Source organism: Trachypithecus francoisi, unplaced genomic scaffold (assembly GCF_009764315.1).
Source record: "Trachypithecus francoisi isolate TF-2019V2 unplaced genomic scaffold, Tfra_2.0 Lachesis_group14, whole genome shotgun sequence".
Taxonomy (NCBI): domain Eukaryota; kingdom Metazoa; phylum Chordata; class Mammalia; order Primates; family Cercopithecidae; genus Trachypithecus; species Trachypithecus francoisi.
This window is the reverse complement of record NW_022681459.1, coordinates 60,864,115-60,884,388: the sequence shown is the minus strand read 5'-3', so window position 1 is coordinate 60,884,388 and position 20,274 is coordinate 60,864,115. Positions and strand designations below refer to the sequence as shown.

The following is a 20,274-nucleotide window of genomic DNA, read 5'->3' as shown; positions in this document are numbered from 1 at the left end:
TGGATGACAGAGGGAGACTCCATCTCAATCAACCAATCAATCAATAAAAGAAAGAGGGCCGGGTGCGGTGGCTCATGCCTGCAATCCCAGCACTTTGAGAGGCCGAGACACGTGGATCATGAGGTCAGGAGATTGAGACCATCCTGGCTAACACGGTGAAACTCCCTCTCTACTAAAAATACAAAAAATTAGCCGGGCGTGGTGGTGGGCACCTGTAGTCCCAGCTACTCGGGAGGCTGAGGCAGGAGAATGGTGTGAACCCGGGAGATAGAGCTTGCAGTGAGCCAAGATCCTGCCACTGCACTCCAGCCTGGGCAACAGAGCGAGACTCTGTCTCAAAAAAGAAAGAAAGAGAGAGAGAGAGAGAAAGAAGGAAAGAAGGAAAGAAGGAAAGAAGGAAGGAAGGAAGGAAGGAAGGAAGGAAGGAAGGAAGGAAGGAAGGAAGGAAAGGGTGACCACTTGAAGGGCTGCTGAAATGGGCCGGTGGCTTGTATTAGAGTGGTAGTGGAGGAAACACAGGATATATTTTGGAGGTAGAAAAACCAACATGTTGGCAGCATGGATACAGGGGTTTAGGGTGGAAGGGGTTGAAGGAAAGAAAGACATCTAGGAAGAGTTTCACATCTCCATGGTGGACCTCAAATTTAGGCATATGTTTTATATGTATTCAGCCTCCACATATTGCATTTAGAGTCTCAATTAATTCATTGGGACACAGCATAGCATAGGGAAGGAATTTGTACTAAATTTGGAATCCCAATCCTGTGTGATCTTGGAAAGTGCCTAAACCTGAAGAGCCACCACTTCCTCTTCTTTCAAACGGTGATAGGATGTGTAAGGGTTTGAAAAGATGTTTGCAAAGCTCCACAACAGCACCTAGAACTCAGGGTGTCTAAAGAGGTTGTGGAAAACCCTAACGGGATGAGGTAGAGAGCCTCAGATTCGAGGTTTTTACCCAGGAGAGAGTGGTGAATGAGGAATGTTGCAAGATTTGGAGGAGGCTGGACATTTATAGCATTGAGAAAAAGAATATTCCAGTTTCAGCTGACGCGGTGGCTCACGCCTGTAATCCCAGCACTTTGGGAGGCTGAGGCAGGTGGATCACGAGGTCAGGAATTCAAGACCAGCCTGGCCAAGATGGTGATACTCCGTCTCTACTAAAAAATACAAAACTTAGCCGGGCTTGGTGGCGGGCGCCTGTAATCCCAGCTACTTGGGAGGCTGAGGCACGAGAATCGCTTGAACCCGGAAGGTGGAGGTTGCAGTAAACCAAGATCGCGCCACTGCACTCCAGCCTGGGTGACAGGGCAAGACTTCGTCTCAAGAAAACACATACACGCACATACACACACTGTATTCCAGTTTCATTCCTTCCTTTCTCTTTCTCTCTCTCTCTGTCTCTCTCTCTCTCTCTCTCCTTTTTTCTTCTTTTCAATCTGGAGTATTTCAGTTTCTGCTTATGCATCCCAGCAAAAGGACACCTTAAATATCTAACCCGGGAGAGTACGAGGTTATTCCTGGAGTCTGAAACAGTGACTATCATAGGTGCTCAGTAACCGTTTAGTGAAGAATAACATCCCAATGAAGTCAAGAGGCTGGCGTAACTGGAACAGTTGGCGTGAGGCGCAAGGGGTTTCCAGCGTCCCTGGTTTCCACGTCACTATGGTAACGCCCCACCCTGCACACCCAAGGCGAACTACAATTCCCACAAGCGCCCGCGGTTTCCCCGCCCAAAGGGAGAGAATGGCGCGAGCAGGCACGGAACCGGCTTTTCCGCCTTCCTGCAGCGTGATTGGCCCGCGGCTCAGGGAGGCGACCAATGAGTGCTCTCAGGGAGAGCGACGAGGCCAATATGGCTTCCTGCACTTGGTGACGCTTGGCGAAACTGAGGTCTCATGGAGAAGCCCCCGAGTATTGAGGTGAGGAGGAGAGGGCTTAGCGTGACTTGGAAGGGGAACCCCGAGATCCTCGCTCCGTGGACCCTTTTTTAGGGCTTTTAGCGACGTCTGGAGAATGGAGGGTGGAAGGATGGATAAACTGAGATAGTTAAACTGAGCCAGGGCCAGAGGCGACTGGCGTTACTTTTTGCTCCTCTCCTGCTGGGACCAATGTTCGGCGAGTTCAGGGAGGAACAGCTGTCCCTGGCCTGGGGGAAGGGTAACTAGGTTTAGGATGTGAGAGCTCCTGAATCTTCTTTATCCTCATTGTCTCGTGGCCGTGTTCTTTAGGGCTTGTGAGGCCTGTTACATGAGGTGGGAAGTGAAGGGAGATTAACGTTGGATGAACATCACTCCTTGTCTGTAACGTTCATGTGCATTATCTTCCAGTACACTCACAGGAATTATGTATTATTTTTTCGTCTTTGTCATTCAAGCCACTGAGGCTTAGAGGTGGTGCGACGTCCCAGGAAGTTACCCCGGCTGGAAAGTGAAGGAGGTTGGCTCTAAGTCTGTCCGCGTCCGAAACTTTGTCTGTTATGCTTTTCACATTGTACTGCAACCTGGAACCCACTCATCCCTTTTGTTTTTTCTTTCAGACGGAGTCTCGCTCTGTTGCCCAGGCTGGAGTGCAGTGGCGCGATCGCAGCTCACTGAAACCTCCCTCTCCCGGGTTCAAGCAATTCTCCTGTCTCCGCCTCCCGTGTAGCTGGGATTACAGGCATGTGCAACCTCAGCCGGCTAATTTTTATATTTTTAGTAGAGACGAGGTTTCACCATGTTGGTCAGACTGGTTTCGAACTCCTGACCTCAGGTGATCTGCCCGCTTTGCCTCGACCTCCCAAAGTGCTGGGATTACAGGCGTGAGCCACTGCACCCCGCCTCATCCTTTAATCATTTGGTTTCTGGGCACCTTATATTTGTTTTAAGAGACGGGGTGTTCCTCTGTTGCCCTGGCTGGAGTGCAGTGGTTGCACAGGCGTGATGACAACGCACTGCAGCCTCGAACTCTTGGGCTCAAGCAATCCTCACACCTCAGCCTCCTAAGTAGCTGGGACTATAGGTGGTCTCTGTCACCCTGCCTGACAAGGGTACCTATATTTGAACTGTTTCCTTTCTAGCATATTTGCATGTGTAGGTGCAAATATAAAGTGGAATAGCTCAAACATTCTGCAAGGGTAAAGGAAAATAATAATGTGGAGAATAAGAATAGCATGTCACACTTTTAGAGCTGTTACTGACTGCTGGAAATAGAACTAGGCTTTACATATCTTTTTTTTTTTTTTTTTTTTTTTGAGGCGGAGTCTTGCTCTGTCGCCCAGGCTGGAGTGCAGTGGCCGGATCTCAGCTCACTGCAAGCTCTGCCTCCCGGGTTCCCGCCATTCTCCTGCCTCAGCCTCCCAAGTAGCTGGGACTACAGGCGCCCGCCACCTCGCCCAGCTATTTTTTTTTTTTTTTGTATTTTTAGTAGAGACGGGGTTTCACTGTGTTCGCCAGGATGGTCTCGATCTCCTGACCTTGTGATCCGCCCGTCTCGGCCTCCCAAAGTGCTGGGATTACAGGCTTGAGCCACCGCGCCCGGCCGGCTTTACATATCTTAATCTTCATAAGAATTATCTAAAGAAAGCTTATTATCTCTCTTGTAATGATGAAGAACTGAGGGCAGCGAGATAAAATACACACAAAATCACACAGTTAATAAATGTTAGAGCCTAGGCAAATCAGATTCAAACCTAGGCAAATCAGTCTATGCTTTCAACCAGTAAAAGTTGGCAATGTTTATTGAGCACTTACTATATGCAAGTCACTATTCTGAGTGCTTTGCCTGTATTGTCTCTTACTTCTTCTCCCCCAAATCCTTTTTTTTTTTTTTTTTTTGAGACTGAGTTGCTCTGTCACCCAGGCTGGAGTGCAGTGGTGCAATCGTAGCTCACTGCAGCCTTGACCTCCCTGGCTCAAGAGATCCTCCCATTGAAGTGGGAGGATCCTAACCTCCCTAACCACCACGCCCAGCTAATTTTTTCCAGTTTTTGTAGAGACAGGGTTTCCCTATGTTGTCCAGTCTGGTCTTGAACTCCAGGCTCAAGCAATCCTCCTGCCTCGGCCTCCCAAAGTGCTGCGATTACAGGCATGAGCCACTATGGCCAGCCCCCAAACCCTGTGAAATAGGTGATACTATCCTCATTGTACAGATGTGGAAACTGAAACACTGCAAAATTGACTTGCTGCAGGTCATACAGCAAGTAAGCACTAGAGATGGTATTTGAGCTCTTCACACCTTTTTTTTTTCCCTTTGAGACAGCGTCTTCCTCTGTCATCCAGGCTGGAGTGCAATGGTGTGACCATGATTCAGTACAGCTGTGACCTCCCAGGCTCAAGCTATCTTCCCACCTCAGCCTTCTGAGTAGCTAGAACTACAGGTGCATACCACCACCACCTGGCTTTTTTTTTTTTTTTTTTTTTCTTTTGAGACAGGATCTCACTCTCTTGCCCAGGCTGGATAGCAGTGGCATGGTTATGGCTCACTACCACCTTCACCTCCCAGGCTCAAGCAATCCTTCCACCTCAGCTCCAAGGAGCTGGGAATACAGGCACATGCCACCACACCTGGCTAATTAATTTTTTATTTTTATTTATTTTTTTGAGACGGAGTCTGGCTGTCGCCCAGGATGGAGTGCAGTGGCACTATCTCGGCTCACTGCAAGCTCTGTCTCCCAGGTTCACGCCATTCTCCTGCCTCAGCCTCCTGAGTAGCTGGGACTATAGGCACCCACCACCACGCCCGGTTACTTTTTGTATTTTTAGTAGAGACAGGGTTTCACCCTGTTAGCCAGGATGGTCTCGATCTCCTGACCTTGTGATCCGCCCACCTCAGCCTCCCAAAGTGCTGGGATTACAGGCGTGAGCCACCATGCCCAGCCGAGTCAAATATTTTTATTTTATAGATGAGAAAATTGGGCCGGGCTCGGTGGCTCAAGCCTGTAATCCTAGCACTTTGGGAGGCCGAGACGGGCGGATCGCGAGGTCAGGAGATCGAGACCATCCTGGCTAACACGGTGAAACCCCGTCTCTACTAAAAAAATACAAAAAACTAGCCGGGAGAGGTGGCGGGCGCCTGTAGTCCCAGCTACTCGGGAGGCTGAGGCAGGAGAATGGCGTTAACCCGGGAGGGGGAGCTCGCAGTGAGCTGAGATCCGGCCACTGCACTCCAGCCCGGCGACAGAGCAAGACTCCGTCTCAAAAAAAAAAAAAAAAAAGAGAAAATTGAAGCCCACAGAAGTTAAATGACTTGCTCAAGGCCCTATAGCTAGTTAGGATCAGAGCTGAATCTAGCGCTATAGTACACCCCAAGATGCCACAGTTATCTGTGTGTCATCTGTCTCTCCGATCCTCTTTGGAGCAGTCTGGGTCCCAAATTAACTTTTCTGTGACTTAAATTGTTTCTGAGTTGAGATCATTTTGATGTAATATTGAACGGAGAAGACTTTTCTTTTTGAGACAGAGTCACTCTGTCGCGCAAGCTGGAGTACAGTGGTACGATCTTAGCTCACTGCAACCTTCGCCTCCCAGGTTCAAGCAGTTCTCTGCCTCAGCCTTCCAAGTACCTGGGATTACAGGCGCCTGCCACCACACCCGGCCAATTTTTGTATTTTTAGTAGAGACAGGGTTTCACCATCTTGGCCAGGTTAGTCTTGAACTCCTGACCTCGTGATCCACCCGCCTTGGCCTCCCAAAGTACTGGGATTTCAGGTATGGGCCACCATGCCCGGCTAAGAATTAATTTCTAATATATATCTTCTACCCCAGAAAGTCTTTGTGAAGTACCTTAGGATATTTCACCTTTTTTTTTTCTTTTTTTGAGACAGAGTCTCGCTCTGTCACCCAGACTGGAGTGCAGTGGCACAATGTTGGCTCACTGCAGCCTCTGCCTCCTGGGTTTAAGCGATTCTCTGCACCAGCCTCCTGAGTGACTGGGACTACAGGCACCCACCACCATGCCTGGCTTTTTTTTTTTTTTTGTAAATTTTAGTAGAGACAGGGTTTCACCGTCTTGGTCAGGCTGATCTCGAACGCCTGACCTCAGGTGATCTGCCGGCCTTGGCCTCCCAAAGTGCTGGGATTACAGGCGTGAGCCACTGCACCCGGCCCTCATTGTTACACAGTATTCTATTTGAACCATGTTAAAATATCATCATTTGTAAATCCACAGAGGAGCCTGGTGAATTCCTAACACATATTTTCTGTCTTGTTAAGCTATTGTATTGCATCATGGTGGAGAAATGTGGAAACAGGAGTAATGATCCTAGTATTTGGAAGGTTCCCGAAAGTGTGAGGGGGCTGATAGCAGATCTGCGGCTTCTCCCCCCGTGCACTAAAGCCAATCATAATTCTTTCTACCTGGTTTGTGTCATCCTCCATTAGGAAACCCCATCTTCAGAACCAATGGAGGAAGAGGAAGATGACGACGACTTGGAGCTGTTTGGTGGCTATGATAGTTTCCGGAGTTATAACAGCAGTGTGGGCAGTGAGAGCAGCTCCTATCTGGAGGAGTCAAGTGAAGCAGAAAATGAGGATCGGGAAGCAGGGGAACTGCCGACCTCCCCCCTGCATTTGCTGAGCCCTGGGACTCCTCGCTCCTTGGATGGCAGTGGTTCTGAGCCAGGTGCCTTCCGAGTGTCCCCTGAGGATGGAAAGGAGTCAGAGGATTATAGAGGAAGAAGGGGGATGGATATAGGCTATATGGGCAGAGCCATCCAGATGTAAAAGGCTGTTGTGATTTCTAAGGGATCAGATGTATAAGGATCTGTAAGGGAGACAGAAGCACCCCAAGTAGCCACAGTGGTACTTCCTTTGCTGAATTTTTTTAAGACTTGAGTCTCACCCTGTTGCCCAGGATGGAGTGCAGTGGCATGATCTTGGCTCACTGCAACCTCCACCTCCCGAGTTCAAGTGATTCTCGTGCCTCAGCCTTCCAAGTAGCTGGGACTACAGGCACCCACCACCACACCCAGCTAATTTTTGTAGTTTTTTTTTTTTTTTTTTTTTTTGAGATGGAGCCTCGCGCTGTCGCCGGACTGGAGTGCAGTGGCCGGATCTCAGCTCACTGCAAGCTCTGCCTCCCGGGTTTACTCCATTCTCCTGCCTCAGCCTCCCAAGTAGCTGGGACTACAGGCGCCCACTACCTCGCTAGTTTTTTTGTATTTTTAGTAGAGACGGGGTTTCACCGTGTTAGCCAGGATGGTCTCGATCTCCTGACCTCGTGATCCGCCCGTCTCGGCCTCCCAAAGTGCTGGGATTACAGGCTTGAGCCACTGCACCCGGCCTTTTAATTTTTGTATTTTTAGTAGAGGTAGGGTTTCACCTTGTTGACCAGGCTGGTCTCGAACTCCTGAACTCAGGTGATTCACCCAGGAGTGAGTCACTGTGCCTGGCCCCAGTCTAATTTCACATTGTGACTTCATTCATTCTTTCATACAACTAATGTGTATTCAGCACAGTTTAGATGCCGCTGAGTAACACGGTGCTGCTTTTTTGTGTAAGTATATACGGTGGATTTCCAGCCTGGATGTTAGAAGATAGGAAACCTAAAGTGTTTTGGTTCCTTTCTAAGAAGGGACAAATAGCTTGTGGCTTGGAAGTCAGGGTGGGAGTGGGGAGGTAATACACGATAAAGTGACCCTGGGTAGGAGGATTGGGTTGAGGGCGGGCAGATGAGAATCCCTGTGGATCATCTGGAAGCCAGTGGAGTTCAGAAATGTGATGCTTGGACAGCTGCTGAACCCCTGTGTCAGGGCCTCCCATGTGTGGGCTGCCTGTGAAGAGAGGCAGGCTAGTCTGTGATGACACTGCCATCCCTTGGATCCCAAACTTCTTTTGTTTTGAGACAGGGTCTCATTCTATCACCCTGGCTGGAGTGCAGTGGTGTGAAAATGCCTCACACTGCAGCCTTGACCTCCTGGGCTCAGGCACTCCTTCCACCTGAACCTCCTGAGTAGCTGGGACTACAGGCGTATGCCACCATGCCTGGCTAAGTTTTGTGGGGTTTTTTTTGTAGACAGGGTTTTGCCATGTTGCCCAGGCTGGTCTTGAACTCCCAAGCTCAAGTGATCCCCCACCTCTGCCTCCTAAAGTGCTAGGATTACAGGCGTGAGCCACTGCACCTGGCTCCAAACTTCTTACAAGAGTAATCTAATACTCTTTGCTGTTGAATCTTATTTCCTATCTTCTTTCTTTCTTTTTTTTTTTTTTTTTTTTTTTTTTTTAAGATGAAGTCTCGTTCTATCGCCCAGGCTGGAGTGCAGTGGAGCAATCTTGGCTCACTGCAACCTCTGCCTCCCGGGTTCAGGCCATTCTCCTGCCTCAGCCTCCCGAGTAGCTGGGACTACAGGCACCCGCCACCAGGCCCGGCTAATTTTTTGTATTTTTAGTAGAGACGGGGTTTCAGCATGTCAGCCAGGATGGTCTCGATCTAACCTTGTGATTCGCCCACCTCGGCCTCCCCAAGTGCTGGGATTACAGGCGTGAGCCACCGCGCCCGGCCTTATTTCCTTTCTATTCATGTTGTCTTCTTTTCATCCCTTGCCTTTTTTATCTTTCTCTCTTCTATCCTCTTCTAACCCTTCTCTTAGAATCTTAGGATTTAGAACTAGAAGGAGCCATTAGTGACCATTTAGACCAGGGATTCTGCACATTAGAATCATCTAGGGGAGCTTTTAACAAACTATAGGGCCGGCCGCGGTGGCTCAAGCCTGTAATCCCAGCACTTTGGGAGGCCGAGACGGGTGGATCACGAGGTCAGGAGATCGAGATCATCCTGGCTAACACGGTGAAACCCCGTCTCTACTAAAAATACAAAAACTAGCTGGGCGAGGTGGCGGGCGCCTGTAGTCCCAGCTACTCGGGAGGCTGAGGCAGGAGAATGGCGTAAACCCGGGAGGCGGAGCTTGCAGTGAGCTGAGATCTGGCCACTGCACTCCAGTCCGGGAGACAGAGCGAGACTCCGCCTCAAAAAAAAAAAAAAAAAAAAAAAAAAAACTATAGGTGCCAGTCTCCCATCACAGACCATTAGAATTTTAGGTTCAGGCTTTTTTTTTTTTTTTTTTTTTTTTTTTTTTGAGACGGAGTTTTGCTCTTGTTGCCCAGGCTGGAGTGCAGTGGCGCCATCTCAGCTCACTGCAACCTCCGCCTCCTGGGTTGAAGGGAGTCTCCTGCCCCATTCACCCGAGTAGCTGGGATTACAGGCACCCACCACCATGCCTGGCTAAGTCTTTTGTATGTTCAGTAGAGATGGGGTTTCACCATGTTGGCCAGGTTGGTCTGTGAACTTCTGACCTCAGGTAATGCACCTGCCTCGGCCTCCCAAAGTGCTGAGATTACAGGTGTGAGCCACTGTGCCAGCTTAGGCGTTTTTAAAAGCTCCCCAGGTGGGTCTAATAGTGAAGTCACGGGCCAGGCGTGGTGACTCATGCCTGTAATCCCAGCACTTTAGGAGGCCGAGGCAGGTGGATCACCTGAGGTCAGGAGTTCAAGACCAGCCTGCTCAACATGGCGAAACCCCTACTAAAGATACAAAAAATTAGCTGGGCGTGGTGGCACACGCCTGTAGTCCCAGCTACTCAGGAGGCTGAGGCAGGAGAATCCCTTGAACCCGGGAGTCAGAAGTTGCAATGAGCCGAGATGGTGCCACTGCACTCCTGCCTGGGTGACAAGAGCGAAACTCCATCTCAAAAAAAAAAAAAAGTGAAGTCACAATTAAAACACTGAAACACTGATCTAGCCGGCCGTAGTGGCTCACACCTGTAATCCCAGCACTTTGGGAGGCCAAGGTGGGCGGACCATGAGGTCGGGAGATCGAGACCATCCTGGCTAACATGGTGAAACCCCATCTCTACTAAAAATACAAAAAAATTAGCCGGGCTTGGTGGCAGCACCTGTAGTCGCAGCTACTAGGGAGGCTGAGGCAGGAGAATGGCATGAACCTGGGAGGCGGAGCTTGCACTGCACTCCAGCCTAGGTGACAGAGTGAGACTCCATCTCAAAAAAAAAAAAAAACACGGATCTAGTTCAGTCCCTTTACTATATAGATGAGAAAATAGAGCCATAGAGGTTAAGTGACTTTGGCGCTTTTTCTTCCTATACATTTTTCCTCTTGTTTTTTTTGAGACAGTGTCTTATTTTGTTGCCCAGGCTAGAGGTACAGTGGTGCAAACATGGCTCACTGCAGCCTCAACCTCCTGGGCTCAAGCAGTCCCCACCCCCCCCCACTTTAACCTCCCAAGAAGCTGGGACAACAGGCGTGTGCCATCACACTAGGCCTTTTTTTTTTTTTTTTTTTTTTGCAACAAGGTCTTGCTGGGTTGCCCAGGATGGTCTCGAATTCCTGCCCTCAAGCAATCCTCCCTCCTTGGCCTCCCAAACTGCTGGGATTACAGACAGGAGCTACCATGCCTGGCCTCTTCTCACTTTCCTCTCACAAACTTTTCAACACTCACCTGTTCCCCCAGTCGTCCTCATGGATTTCCATGAGCTCCTCTGTTGATATATGCAGCCAAGGGAGGCCAAGCAGCAGCACTTTGTTCAGGTAGATTCAGGATATACACGCCAGTACCTCCCATTCCTTCTCTTATTCCATTAGCCTTGGTCGGGGCAGGGGCTCACCTGGTTAATGCAGTGCCCCAGGTTTTGAAGGGCCCATCATTTTGTTTGCTTTGAGGTGGCCGTATCGGGTGAGTCATGTGCTAAGTTCTCTTCCCAGCTGTCTGTGAGATGTGTGGTATCGTGGGTACAAGGGAAGCCTTCTTCTCCAAGACCAAGAGGTTCTGCAGCGTCTCCTGCTCCAGGAGCTACTCCTCCAACTCCAAGAAAGCCAGTATCTTGGCTAGATTACAGGTGAGAGGCAGCCACCTGGGTCCTTCCCAGGGCCTTTGGTGCTGAGATAGGAACACTAACTGACTGAAGGCAAGGGCCAGGAACGTTTGAAAAGCCTCTTGCTGGTGGCCAGCTGGTATTCATTGTGTTCTCAAACTTCAGCAGACAGAAGAATCCATTTATGGAGCTTTTTAAATTATAGGTTCCTGAAGCTACCGTCCATTCCCTACCTTCATCCCCCAGAGTCTGGTGTCTTCAGTCCATTTTAAACAAGAACTCTGGGGAAGTCTGGTACCCTTGGTCTTCACCCCACACTTTTATACATCCTTTGAAAGGAAGCTGGGAAACAGGCCCAAGGGTCACCAGCCATGGTGGCTTCAGGAAGACCATGCCTTGTCTGACTCCATGTCACAGGCAGCTACCTAGAAAGTCTTGCCAATTTTCTAAAGTACTAACATTTATAGAATTTTTAGAGATGGAAAGGTTCTTGGATGTGGTGTTGAACCCACACATTTATTAAGTATACTGAGGTCCAAGGAGGTAGAATAACATACCTAGTGTGGCTCTGTAGGAAGAGAATGGCAGAATTGAGGCTGGCACCTAATCTCAGGGGCTTGATCTTACATTGTTTCCCAGTAGCTGTGACCAGCATCCACAACACTGCTTCCCAAATTTGCTTGCATGCTGGGATCACGTGGAATGTTTAAAAAATATTGATGCTGGTCGGGTACGGTGGCTCACACCTATAATCTTAGCACTTTGGGAGGCCGAGGCGGGTGGGTCACGAGGTCAGGAGATCGAGACCATCCTGGCCAACATGATGAAACCCCGTCTCTACAAAAAATACAAAAATTAGCCAGGCGTGGTGGCGGGTGCCTGTAGTCCCAGTTACTCGGGAGGCTGAGGCAGGAGAATTGCTTGAACTTGGGAGGTGGAGGTTGCAGTGAGCTGAGATCATGCCACTGCACTCCAGCCTGGGGAAAAAGAAAAATAAAATTAAAAAAATATATTGATGCTTGGGTCCTACTCCAAAAGATTCTGATTTAACTGGGATGGCGTGTGGCCTGGACAGAGATTGAAAGAGCTCCCAGGTGATCCTAATGTGCAGCAAAGCTTGAGGCCCACCGATGTTTATGAGAAACTGCTGTGTTCTAGAGCCTGCTTACTGCTTCATACACTATCGCCTTTGTGAGACAATTACCATTGTTTCCCCATTTTGTAGATGTTAGTCAAGGCACACAAAGATCCCTCTCTTCAGAGAGCTAAGAATAATATTGGTAATATTAATAGCTACAGTTGGGGAGTGCTCGCTAAGGGCTTGACATTCTCAGTCCAATGAATGATCTTTAAAAATTAGATTTTTTAAAAAATTCCTTTTTATAAAGGCTCAGAAATTTCAGTAACTTACTTAAAGGTATACAACTAAAAATTGTATAACTGGGATTTGCCCCTAGGTTTGCTTGGGACTTAAACCCAGATTTCTGCTTCACTGATCTCCTTAGTAAATTCCTGGTCAGTGCTTAAGTTACAAAATACAGACCAGATCAGTGGCCATTCCCTTTGGAAACGGAGGACCCCCCTTTGAGTACCTGATGAAAGCCGTGGACCCTCTCCTGAACATTCGTGTATGTACAAAAGGTTGCCTCCCAGTTCATGAGCGTTTCTGGCCCCCTGCGAGGCCCATTCTTTGCTTTGGATCTATTGGTAGCAACACTGGAGGAAGGAAATGACTGAGACTTGAATCTGGGACGGCAGAAAGGCTTAAAAGATAGAACATGGGTCTCTCCCTGCTCTGCAGCCCTGTCTAGCACCCCCGACCCTTCCCCACAACCACCCCCTGAGCTCAGGATTGTTACTGTCATCACTGTTTCACACATGAAGAAACTGAAGCCCAAAAGAGGTTAAGTCACTGACCCAAGCCCAGGACTTCCACTTGACAGCCCAAATCCAGAGTCATGATCCCAGCCGCTGGGCTACACATAGCCTCTCTTCTCTCCAGGGAAAACCACCCACCAAGAAAGCCAAAGTCCTGCACAAGGCTGCCTGGTCTGCCAAAATTGGAGCCTTCCTCCACTCCCAAGGGACAGGACAGCTGGCAGATGGGACACCCACAGGACAAGACGGTAAGATAGCAGAGGGCTCCGCTTAGGAAGCTGCCATGGCTGAGGAGGAGGCGGGGTTTGGGGTGGCCTTTTCTAGGAATGAAGACTGGGCAAACTGGCCAGGTGGAAAGTGCTCTAAGCCAGGGTCACCACGGATTGCATCTTCCTCACCTGTTGGGTATTGTGGAAATTACCCAGAAAAATCCCTTCAGCCACCCTTAAATCACCAGGACTCCTACCCATGATCATTCAAAGCAAAGAATTGGCTGTTTTTGTTTCTCTTTGCTTTTCTCCCTGTGGTTTCTGTTTCCCTGGGGCAATGAAGGCCCAGATCCGGTTTGAAGGCAGGTTTGGAGAGGAAAGGAGCCTCTTTCTCTTTCTCTGAGTGTATAGCAATTGCTAAGCAAGTTAAACGTATGCGTAAAGCAACTCTGCTATCATTGTTGTGAGTTTCTAACTGAAATTGAGCTCAGCAGGCAGGAGCTCAGTTGGAGGGGCCCTGGTGTGTGCGCACTCCTCCCCCACATTTCAATTGGGTGTGGCCAGGCAGGTTGGGGGAGGTGGGAGGAATTGAAGCCCAGGGATATTTGAATTTTCCTCTTTGGGGGAAGAAGGGCGAGAAATTTCCCTTTGAATGCTCCTTTACTCCTGAGAGTCTTGCCGCCTTTCAATTCAGTCCTCAACAGTGGTCCCTCATGGCCACTGCTGGAGCAGGTATAGGAGTGACGGAGGGTGTCGTGGGCAGCGCTGTGAGAGGGGCTGCTGGGGGTGGGGGACCTACCTCTGCAGGTCCCACAGGGCCCTGGGGGTCCAGGCTCCTGGAGTGGCTGCTGCGCAGGCTCCCAGCCTGACTCGTCCTCTTTCTGCTCTGCAGCTCTGGTCTTGGGCTTCGACTGGGGGAAGTTCCTAAAGGATCACAGTTACAAGGCTGCTCCTGTCAGCTGTTTCAAGCACGTGAGTGCCCTCGAGCTGAGGGAGGGAGGCCAGGGAGCCGGGCATGGAGCTGCTCCTCCACCTGCTTCACTGGGTGGCTTCAGGTTGGACGGTGGCAGTGGGGAGGTTTTTGCCCTGAATTCTCTAATAGTCTGAGCATTTTCATTCCCAGGGGAGCTGCCTCATACTTGTGTCTAACACATATAATCCAATTTGCTTTGTAAAAAGCCTGCCCCTGGGTGCCTGGGCTAGCACAGCTGTGTCCAGGATCTGTGATGAACTAAACTCAAGTGACCAGGAAGATGGCATGGGATACCCCAACTGGCTGAAGCCAGGGCTGAGAATAAAAAAGGTGAATTTGGCCGGGCACAGTGGCTCACACCTGTAATCTCAGCACTTTGGGAGGCCAAGGCGGGCAGATCACCTGAGGTGGGGAGTTTGAGACCAGCCTGGCCAACATGGTGAAACCCTATCTCTACTAAAAATACAAAAATTAGCTGGAAGTGGTGGCGGGCACCTGTAATCCCAGCTACTTGGGAGGCCGAGACAGGAGAATCCCTTGAGCCTGGGAGGCTGAGGTTGTAATGAGCTGAGATTGCGCCACTGCCTTCCAGCCTGGGTGACGAGCAAGACTCTTAAAAAACGTGATTTTCCCAAAGAAGAGTCAAAAGTGCCATTGGCAGGAAAGTGAGGGTTAGGTACTGGGAGGCAGCTAAAACACCCCAGTGCTGTTCTGGGGCATTTGCTTTTATTTCATTTATTTTTTGGAGATGGAGTTTCACTCTTGTTGCCCAGAGCTGGAGTGCAATGCCTCAGCCTCCCGAGTAGCTGGGATTACAGGCACGCACCACCACGCCTGGCTAATTTTGTATTTTTAGTAGAGACGGGGTTTCTCCATGTTGGTCAGGCTGCTCTCGAACTCCCAACCTCAGATGATCTGCCCACCTGAGCCTCCCAGAGTGCTGGGACTACAGGTGTGAGCCACTGCGCCCGGCCCCCTGGAGCATTTTAATAGGGAAGGTAGAGAGTAAACTTGCAAGGTGGATGGCTGTATGTAAACGAGGGGGTCATGATGCCCAGAGCACAGGTTTGAGTGATGACGAAGGAAAGTATATTTGTGTGGCCGGGCGCGGTGGCTCAAGCCTGTAATCCCAGCACTTTGGGAGGCCGAGACGGGCGGATCACGAGGTCAGGAGATCGAGACCATCCTGGCTAATATGGTGAAACCCCGTCTCTACTAAAAAATACAAAAAACTAGCCGGGCGACGAGGCGGGCGCCTGTAGTCCCAGCTACTCGGGAGGCTGAGACAGGAGAATGGCGTGAACCGGGAGGCGGAGCTTGCAGTGAGCTGAGAGCCGGCCACTGCACTCCAGCCTGGGTGGCAGAGCAAGACTCCGTCTCAAAAAAAAAAAAAAAAAAAAAAAAAAAAAAAAAAAAAAAGTATATTTGTGCTAAGAACAGTGCCCCACCATTGCTCAGGCTGGCATAGGCACAAAGGGATCCAGGCTCACCAAGCCGTCATGTGCCCAAAATGATACAGTAAGAAACCAGTCCTGTAAAGATTAGGACTCGGTTCTGTCTGACTCCGTCTCTGGCATCACCCTGCATCCCACCACCTCTACTCCCTGGCTCAACTCTTCAAGGATAGGAGACCTCATCTCTTTATCCCTAGAGGCTGGTTCTGCACACAGTGGGTGATGCGAAAAGTGGAGGTGCAAAGGAGGACTTGACTGAGGTCATGAGGCAGCCTGTCTGCCCTGCCAGCGCAGTTAGCTCACTCTCTTCGTACTCTCATCGCCACACAGGTCCCACTCTATGACCAGTGGGAGGATGTGATGAAAGGGATGAAGGTGGAGGTGCTCAACAGTGACGCTGTGCTCCCCAGCCGGGTGTACTGGATCGCCTCTGTCATCCAGACAGCAGGTGGGTGTTTGGCCAGGGCAGGGCCAGGGATGTGTCTGCAGAGTGACATCTCTAGATGGGTGGACAGTGTTGTAGGCAGGAGTTGGCTTCATAAAAATCCCACCCACTGGGGTTTCTGCCCCACTTCTAAGGATTCTGCCCCTACCAGAGAAGGGGACACAGAGCTTGGCAGACTTGGAAACTCTAAATTTTTTTGTTTTTGTTTTTTTAGATGGTGTCTTGATCTGTCACCCAGGCTGGAGTGCAGTGGTGCGAACCGCGCCTGGCTAGAAACCCCAATTTATAAAGTTTGTTCCAGGGCTGGTGTCGTGGCTCACACCTCTAATCCCAGCACTTTGGGAGGCGGAGGCAGGAGGATTGTTTGAGCTCAGGAGTTCGAGACCAGCCTGGGCAACATAGTGAGACACTGTCTCTACAAAAAATGAAAAAAATTTAAAAAGTAAAATTCATTCCAGGGATGGTCAGGTTACAGAGAATTAACTCTCAGCACCATGCCATAATGCTTTCCTAACTAGGAGCATGAATTTGTTTGACTAGGACTGTTGTGGACAACAGGAATACACTTGCCTGGAAGTATAAGTGCCAGAAGTCCAGCTTAGGCTAGAGAAAAGAGAAGGCTTAAGAACATACCTTCCCCAGGCCAGGCTCGGTGGCTCACGCTTGTAATCCCAGCACTTTGGGAGGCCAAGGAGGGCAGATCACAAGGGCAGGAGATTGAGACCATCCTGGCTAACACAGTGAAACCCTGTCTCTACTAAAAATACAAAAAAAATTAGCCAGGCATGGTGGCGGGCACCTATAGTCCCAGCTACTCGGGAGGCGGAGCTTGCAGTGAGTTGAGACGGCACCACTGCACTCCAGCCTGGGCGACAGAGCAAGACTCTGTCTCAAAAAAATAAAAAAAACACAGCATACCTTCCCCAGCTCATCCATCCTCACAGGTGCCCTTTCCTTTCTTTTCAGGGTATCGGGTGCTGCTTCGGTACGAAGGCTTTGAAAATGATGCCAGCCATGACTTCTGGTGCAACCTGGGAACTGTGGATGTCCACCCCATTGGCTGGTGTGCCATCAACAGCAAGATCCTCGTGCCCCCACGGAGTGAGTTGATGAGAACATTTCCTCTTTTGTTCCTGTAGGGCCCCTGCTAGAGGGGGAGTCCTCTGCTTGTGTTAGGTAGAATGGGAGTCCTCTGTCTTGTTAGAACAGAATCCACTTGCCCCCTGGCTTCCTGCACTCCCCGTCTCAGAGGCCCGGGAGCAGATCCACGTGTGGAATCTGAGGTTCTCGGATGAAGTCATTGCTGGCCTCGAGAGGCAGCTATTTTCCTCCCCACTGCTGAGGGGCCCCCACTTGGGGTCGGTGCTAGCGTCCCTGTCAGTGGAGGTGTCGTCAGTCTGTGTAACCAGGATTCTGCTGGTGCCTCCACAGCCATCCATGCCAAGTTCACCGACTGGAAGGGCTACCTCATGAAACGGCTGGTGGGCTCCAGGACGCTTCCCGTGGATTTCCACATCAAGGTCGGCAGTGAGCCCTTCACTCATGTCCCTTCCTCCGCTCTTCCGTTTTTCTCCATCCTCCACGCTACTCACTGGAGCATGTTATCTAAGACTCTCTTGCCTGATGATCTTCAGCAGCTCCACATTTTGCAAGGCTGGAGACAAATGCTGCTGCTACTTGGTTGCCATCTGCCTTTCTAGCCTGGTGTCAGCCTCCGCCCCACCCAGACTCTGCTCCGACTGCACTAGTCATGCTGCTTTGTCTGCGTTTTGCTCTTCCAGAACTTTACCTTTGCTCATAGAATTTATCAGAAGTGTTCACTCAGTAGATTTTATTACATACTTTTTTATTTATTTTTTATTTTTTATTTTTTTTTGAGATGGAGTCTCTCTGTCACCCAGGTGGGGGAGTGCAGTGGCACCATCTCGGCTCACTGCAAGCTCCGCCTCCCAGGTTCACGCCATTCTCCTGCCTCAGCCTCCCGAGTAGCTGGGACTACAGGCGCCCGCCACCTCGCCCGGCTAGTTTTCTGTATTTTTTAGTAGAGACGGGGTTTCACCGTGTTAGCCAGGATGGTTTCGATCTCCTGATCTCGTGATCCGCCCGCCTTGGACTCCCAAAGTGCTGGGATTACAGGCATAAGCCACTGCGCCCAGCCTTCTTTTTCTTTTTAAGACAGAGTCTCGCTCTGTTGCCCAGGCTGGAGTGCAGTGGCACAATCTTGGCTCACTGCAACCTCTGCCTCCTGGGCTCAAGCAATTCTTCTGCCTCAGCCTCCCAAGTAGCTGGGATTACAGGTGCATGTGCACCACCATACATGGCTAATTTTTGTATTTTTAGTAGAGATGGGGTTTCACCGTATTGCCCAGGCTTGTCTCGAACTCTTGACCTCAAGTGATCCACCCGCCTCAGCCTCCCAAAGTGCTGGGATTATAGGCATGAGCCACCATGCCCAGCCTTACATACTTGTTTACAAGGCAATGTGGAAATACAAAGAATACAGACCTTGCCATTCAGAAATCTTTAGTTTGGCAGATGAAACGAAAGCCATGCACACGAGTAATTGTAATACAGCCTCGGTTCTAAGCCAGGGATGTGCCTGGCACAGTATAGGGTAAGGCCTGGCCTGGGGCCCCTCTGGGCTGTCAGATTCTGTCGGGTTTAGGACTCCTGTGTGGCACAGAATCATCTGTTTGGCATTTAATTTTAAGAAATGATTTAGTAAAAATTAAGTCACATATGTACATGGTAAAAGTGACTCATACCTGTCTCAGTGTCTCAGCACTTTGGGAGGCCAAGGCGAGAGGATTACTTGAGGCCAGGAGTCCGAAACCAGCTTAGGCAACACCGTGAGACTTTGTGTCTTAAAAAAAAAAAAATGAGTTGGGCTGGGCACAGTGACTCACTCTCTAATCCCAGCACTTTGGGAGGCCAAGGTCGGCAGATCACCTGAGGGCAGGAGTTCCAGACTAGCCTGGCCGACATGGCAAAAGCCCGACTGTACTAGAAATGCAAAAATTAGCTGGGTGTGGTGGCACACACCGGTAATCCCAGCTAACTCAGGAGGCTGAGGTGGGAGAATTGCTTGCACCAGGGAGGCCAAAGTTGCAGTGAGCCGAGATCGTGCCCACTGCACTTCAGCCTGGGCCACAGAGCGAGGAGACTCCATTTCAAAAAAAAACAAAAACAAACAAAAATGGCGAAGGATTGTGGGCTGCACTGTGTTGGCTGTAGAGGAAGAGAACGTGGCAGGGAAGGCAGCCCAGAGGGGCCCTGAGCCAGGCCTTACCCTGTGTTGTCTCTCACTCTCCTGAGTGAGCCTCTGGGATACCAGATGTGGGACAGGCAATTGGTGTCAGGGCGTATCCCACGCCCTTGAGCTGGGCCAGAGGGTCTGTCTGGTTTAGGACCCCTGTGGCAGCTTTGCCTGTTGGCTGCTTTGTGACCTCTGAGACGCTTTCCTTCCTGGTGTGTTTGGAAATAGCACTGCTTAGTCTAGTCGGCCGGTTCCTGACCCAGCCGTGCCCTGGGGCTGGAAAAGCCTTACACCCTACCTGTTCCCTGCCCCGGGCAGGACAGCTCTGAAGTCACAGTGAACAAAAAGAACCTCCTCTGTACCCCAGCACCGTGGCTCTCTGTAGAGCAGCTCGAGGGCATCTTGGTCACCATCCGTCATTAGGTCGGTTGCCACCAAGGCACTGTGAAAGCATTGCAGAGCTGCAGCCCATCAGGGTCAGAGTCGGCACTGGACACAGGGGACACTGGAAAGGGACACAGGAAGACTCAGTTCTCTGAACATGAGTCTCGTATGAGCCACAGGCAGAGGTGGGAGGTGGCGGGGAGTGCAGGGTGCCCGGGGATCAGAGTGCAGCGCCCACGAAGAGCATGGGCTGCACACCAGCTTCCAGGCCCAGCTCTGGCACAAATGAGTCTGTAACTCTGGGCCAGCGTGACCTCTCTGGGTCACTTTTCCTTAGTCTAAAGTGTGTTTTATGATTTGCATCAACTCAATGGCATTTTGGTGGCATGCCATGGCGAGCTGTGTGCCTTCCCTCTGTGTCCTCCTAGGGAGTCAGGGCCAAGGTGAGCCTGGCAGCGCAGGTGGCCTCATCTGCCACCTCCCGACTGACGGAGTGGGGGGATAACACCACGCCTTCCCTGTCCTCCACTCACCGTGAAGAGACAGCAGGAGGGTCCCGGAGGGTGGGTGGGAGGAGCCCTCGGCCGTAGCAGGTGTGTGTTCTGGCGTCATTTCAGATGGTGGAGAGCATGAAGTACCCCTTCAGGCAGGGCATGCGGCTGGAAGTGGTGGACAAGGCCCAGGTGTCACGCACTCGCATGGCCGTGGTGGACACCGTCATCGGGGGTCGCCTACGGCTCCTCTACGAGGATGGGGACAGTGACGACGACTTCTGGTGCCACATGTGGAGCCCCCTGATCCACCCAGTGGGTTGGTCACGACGTGTGGGCCACGGCATCAAGATGTCAGGTTAGCAGAGCCCCAGGCCAGAGG

At 50.6% G+C, this 20,274-nt stretch overlaps 1 protein-coding gene across 3 annotated transcripts in view; it reads left to right on the top strand.

The window, feature by feature from the left end:
- Positions 1-1,746: 1,746 nt before the first annotated feature.
- The window catches only part of L3MBTL2 (L3MBTL histone methyl-lysine binding protein 2), a 27,638-nt gene continuing 9,110 nt past the window's right edge, over positions 1,747-20,274 (top strand). The window contains exons 1-9 of one of the 3 annotated variants that reach the window (XM_033233825.1): positions 1,747-1,919; positions 6,360-6,600; positions 10,693-10,826; positions 12,805-12,928; positions 13,782-13,861; positions 15,647-15,764; positions 16,728-16,862; positions 17,193-17,281; positions 20,019-20,250. In XM_033233825.1, coding sequence (XP_033089716.1) covers positions 1,896-1,919; positions 6,360-6,600; positions 10,693-10,826; positions 12,805-12,928; positions 13,782-13,861; positions 15,647-15,764; positions 16,728-16,862; positions 17,193-17,281; positions 20,019-20,250 — 1,177 coding nt within the window. In that variant the 5' untranslated portion in view covers positions 1,747-1,895. Of the gene's footprint in view, positions 1,920-6,359; positions 6,601-10,650; positions 10,827-12,804; positions 12,929-13,781; positions 13,862-15,646; positions 15,765-16,727; positions 16,863-17,192; positions 17,282-20,018; positions 20,251-20,274 lie in introns of all 3 variants that reach the window. The other 2 variants (XM_033233826.1, XM_033233827.1) reach the window with 2 other exon arrangements.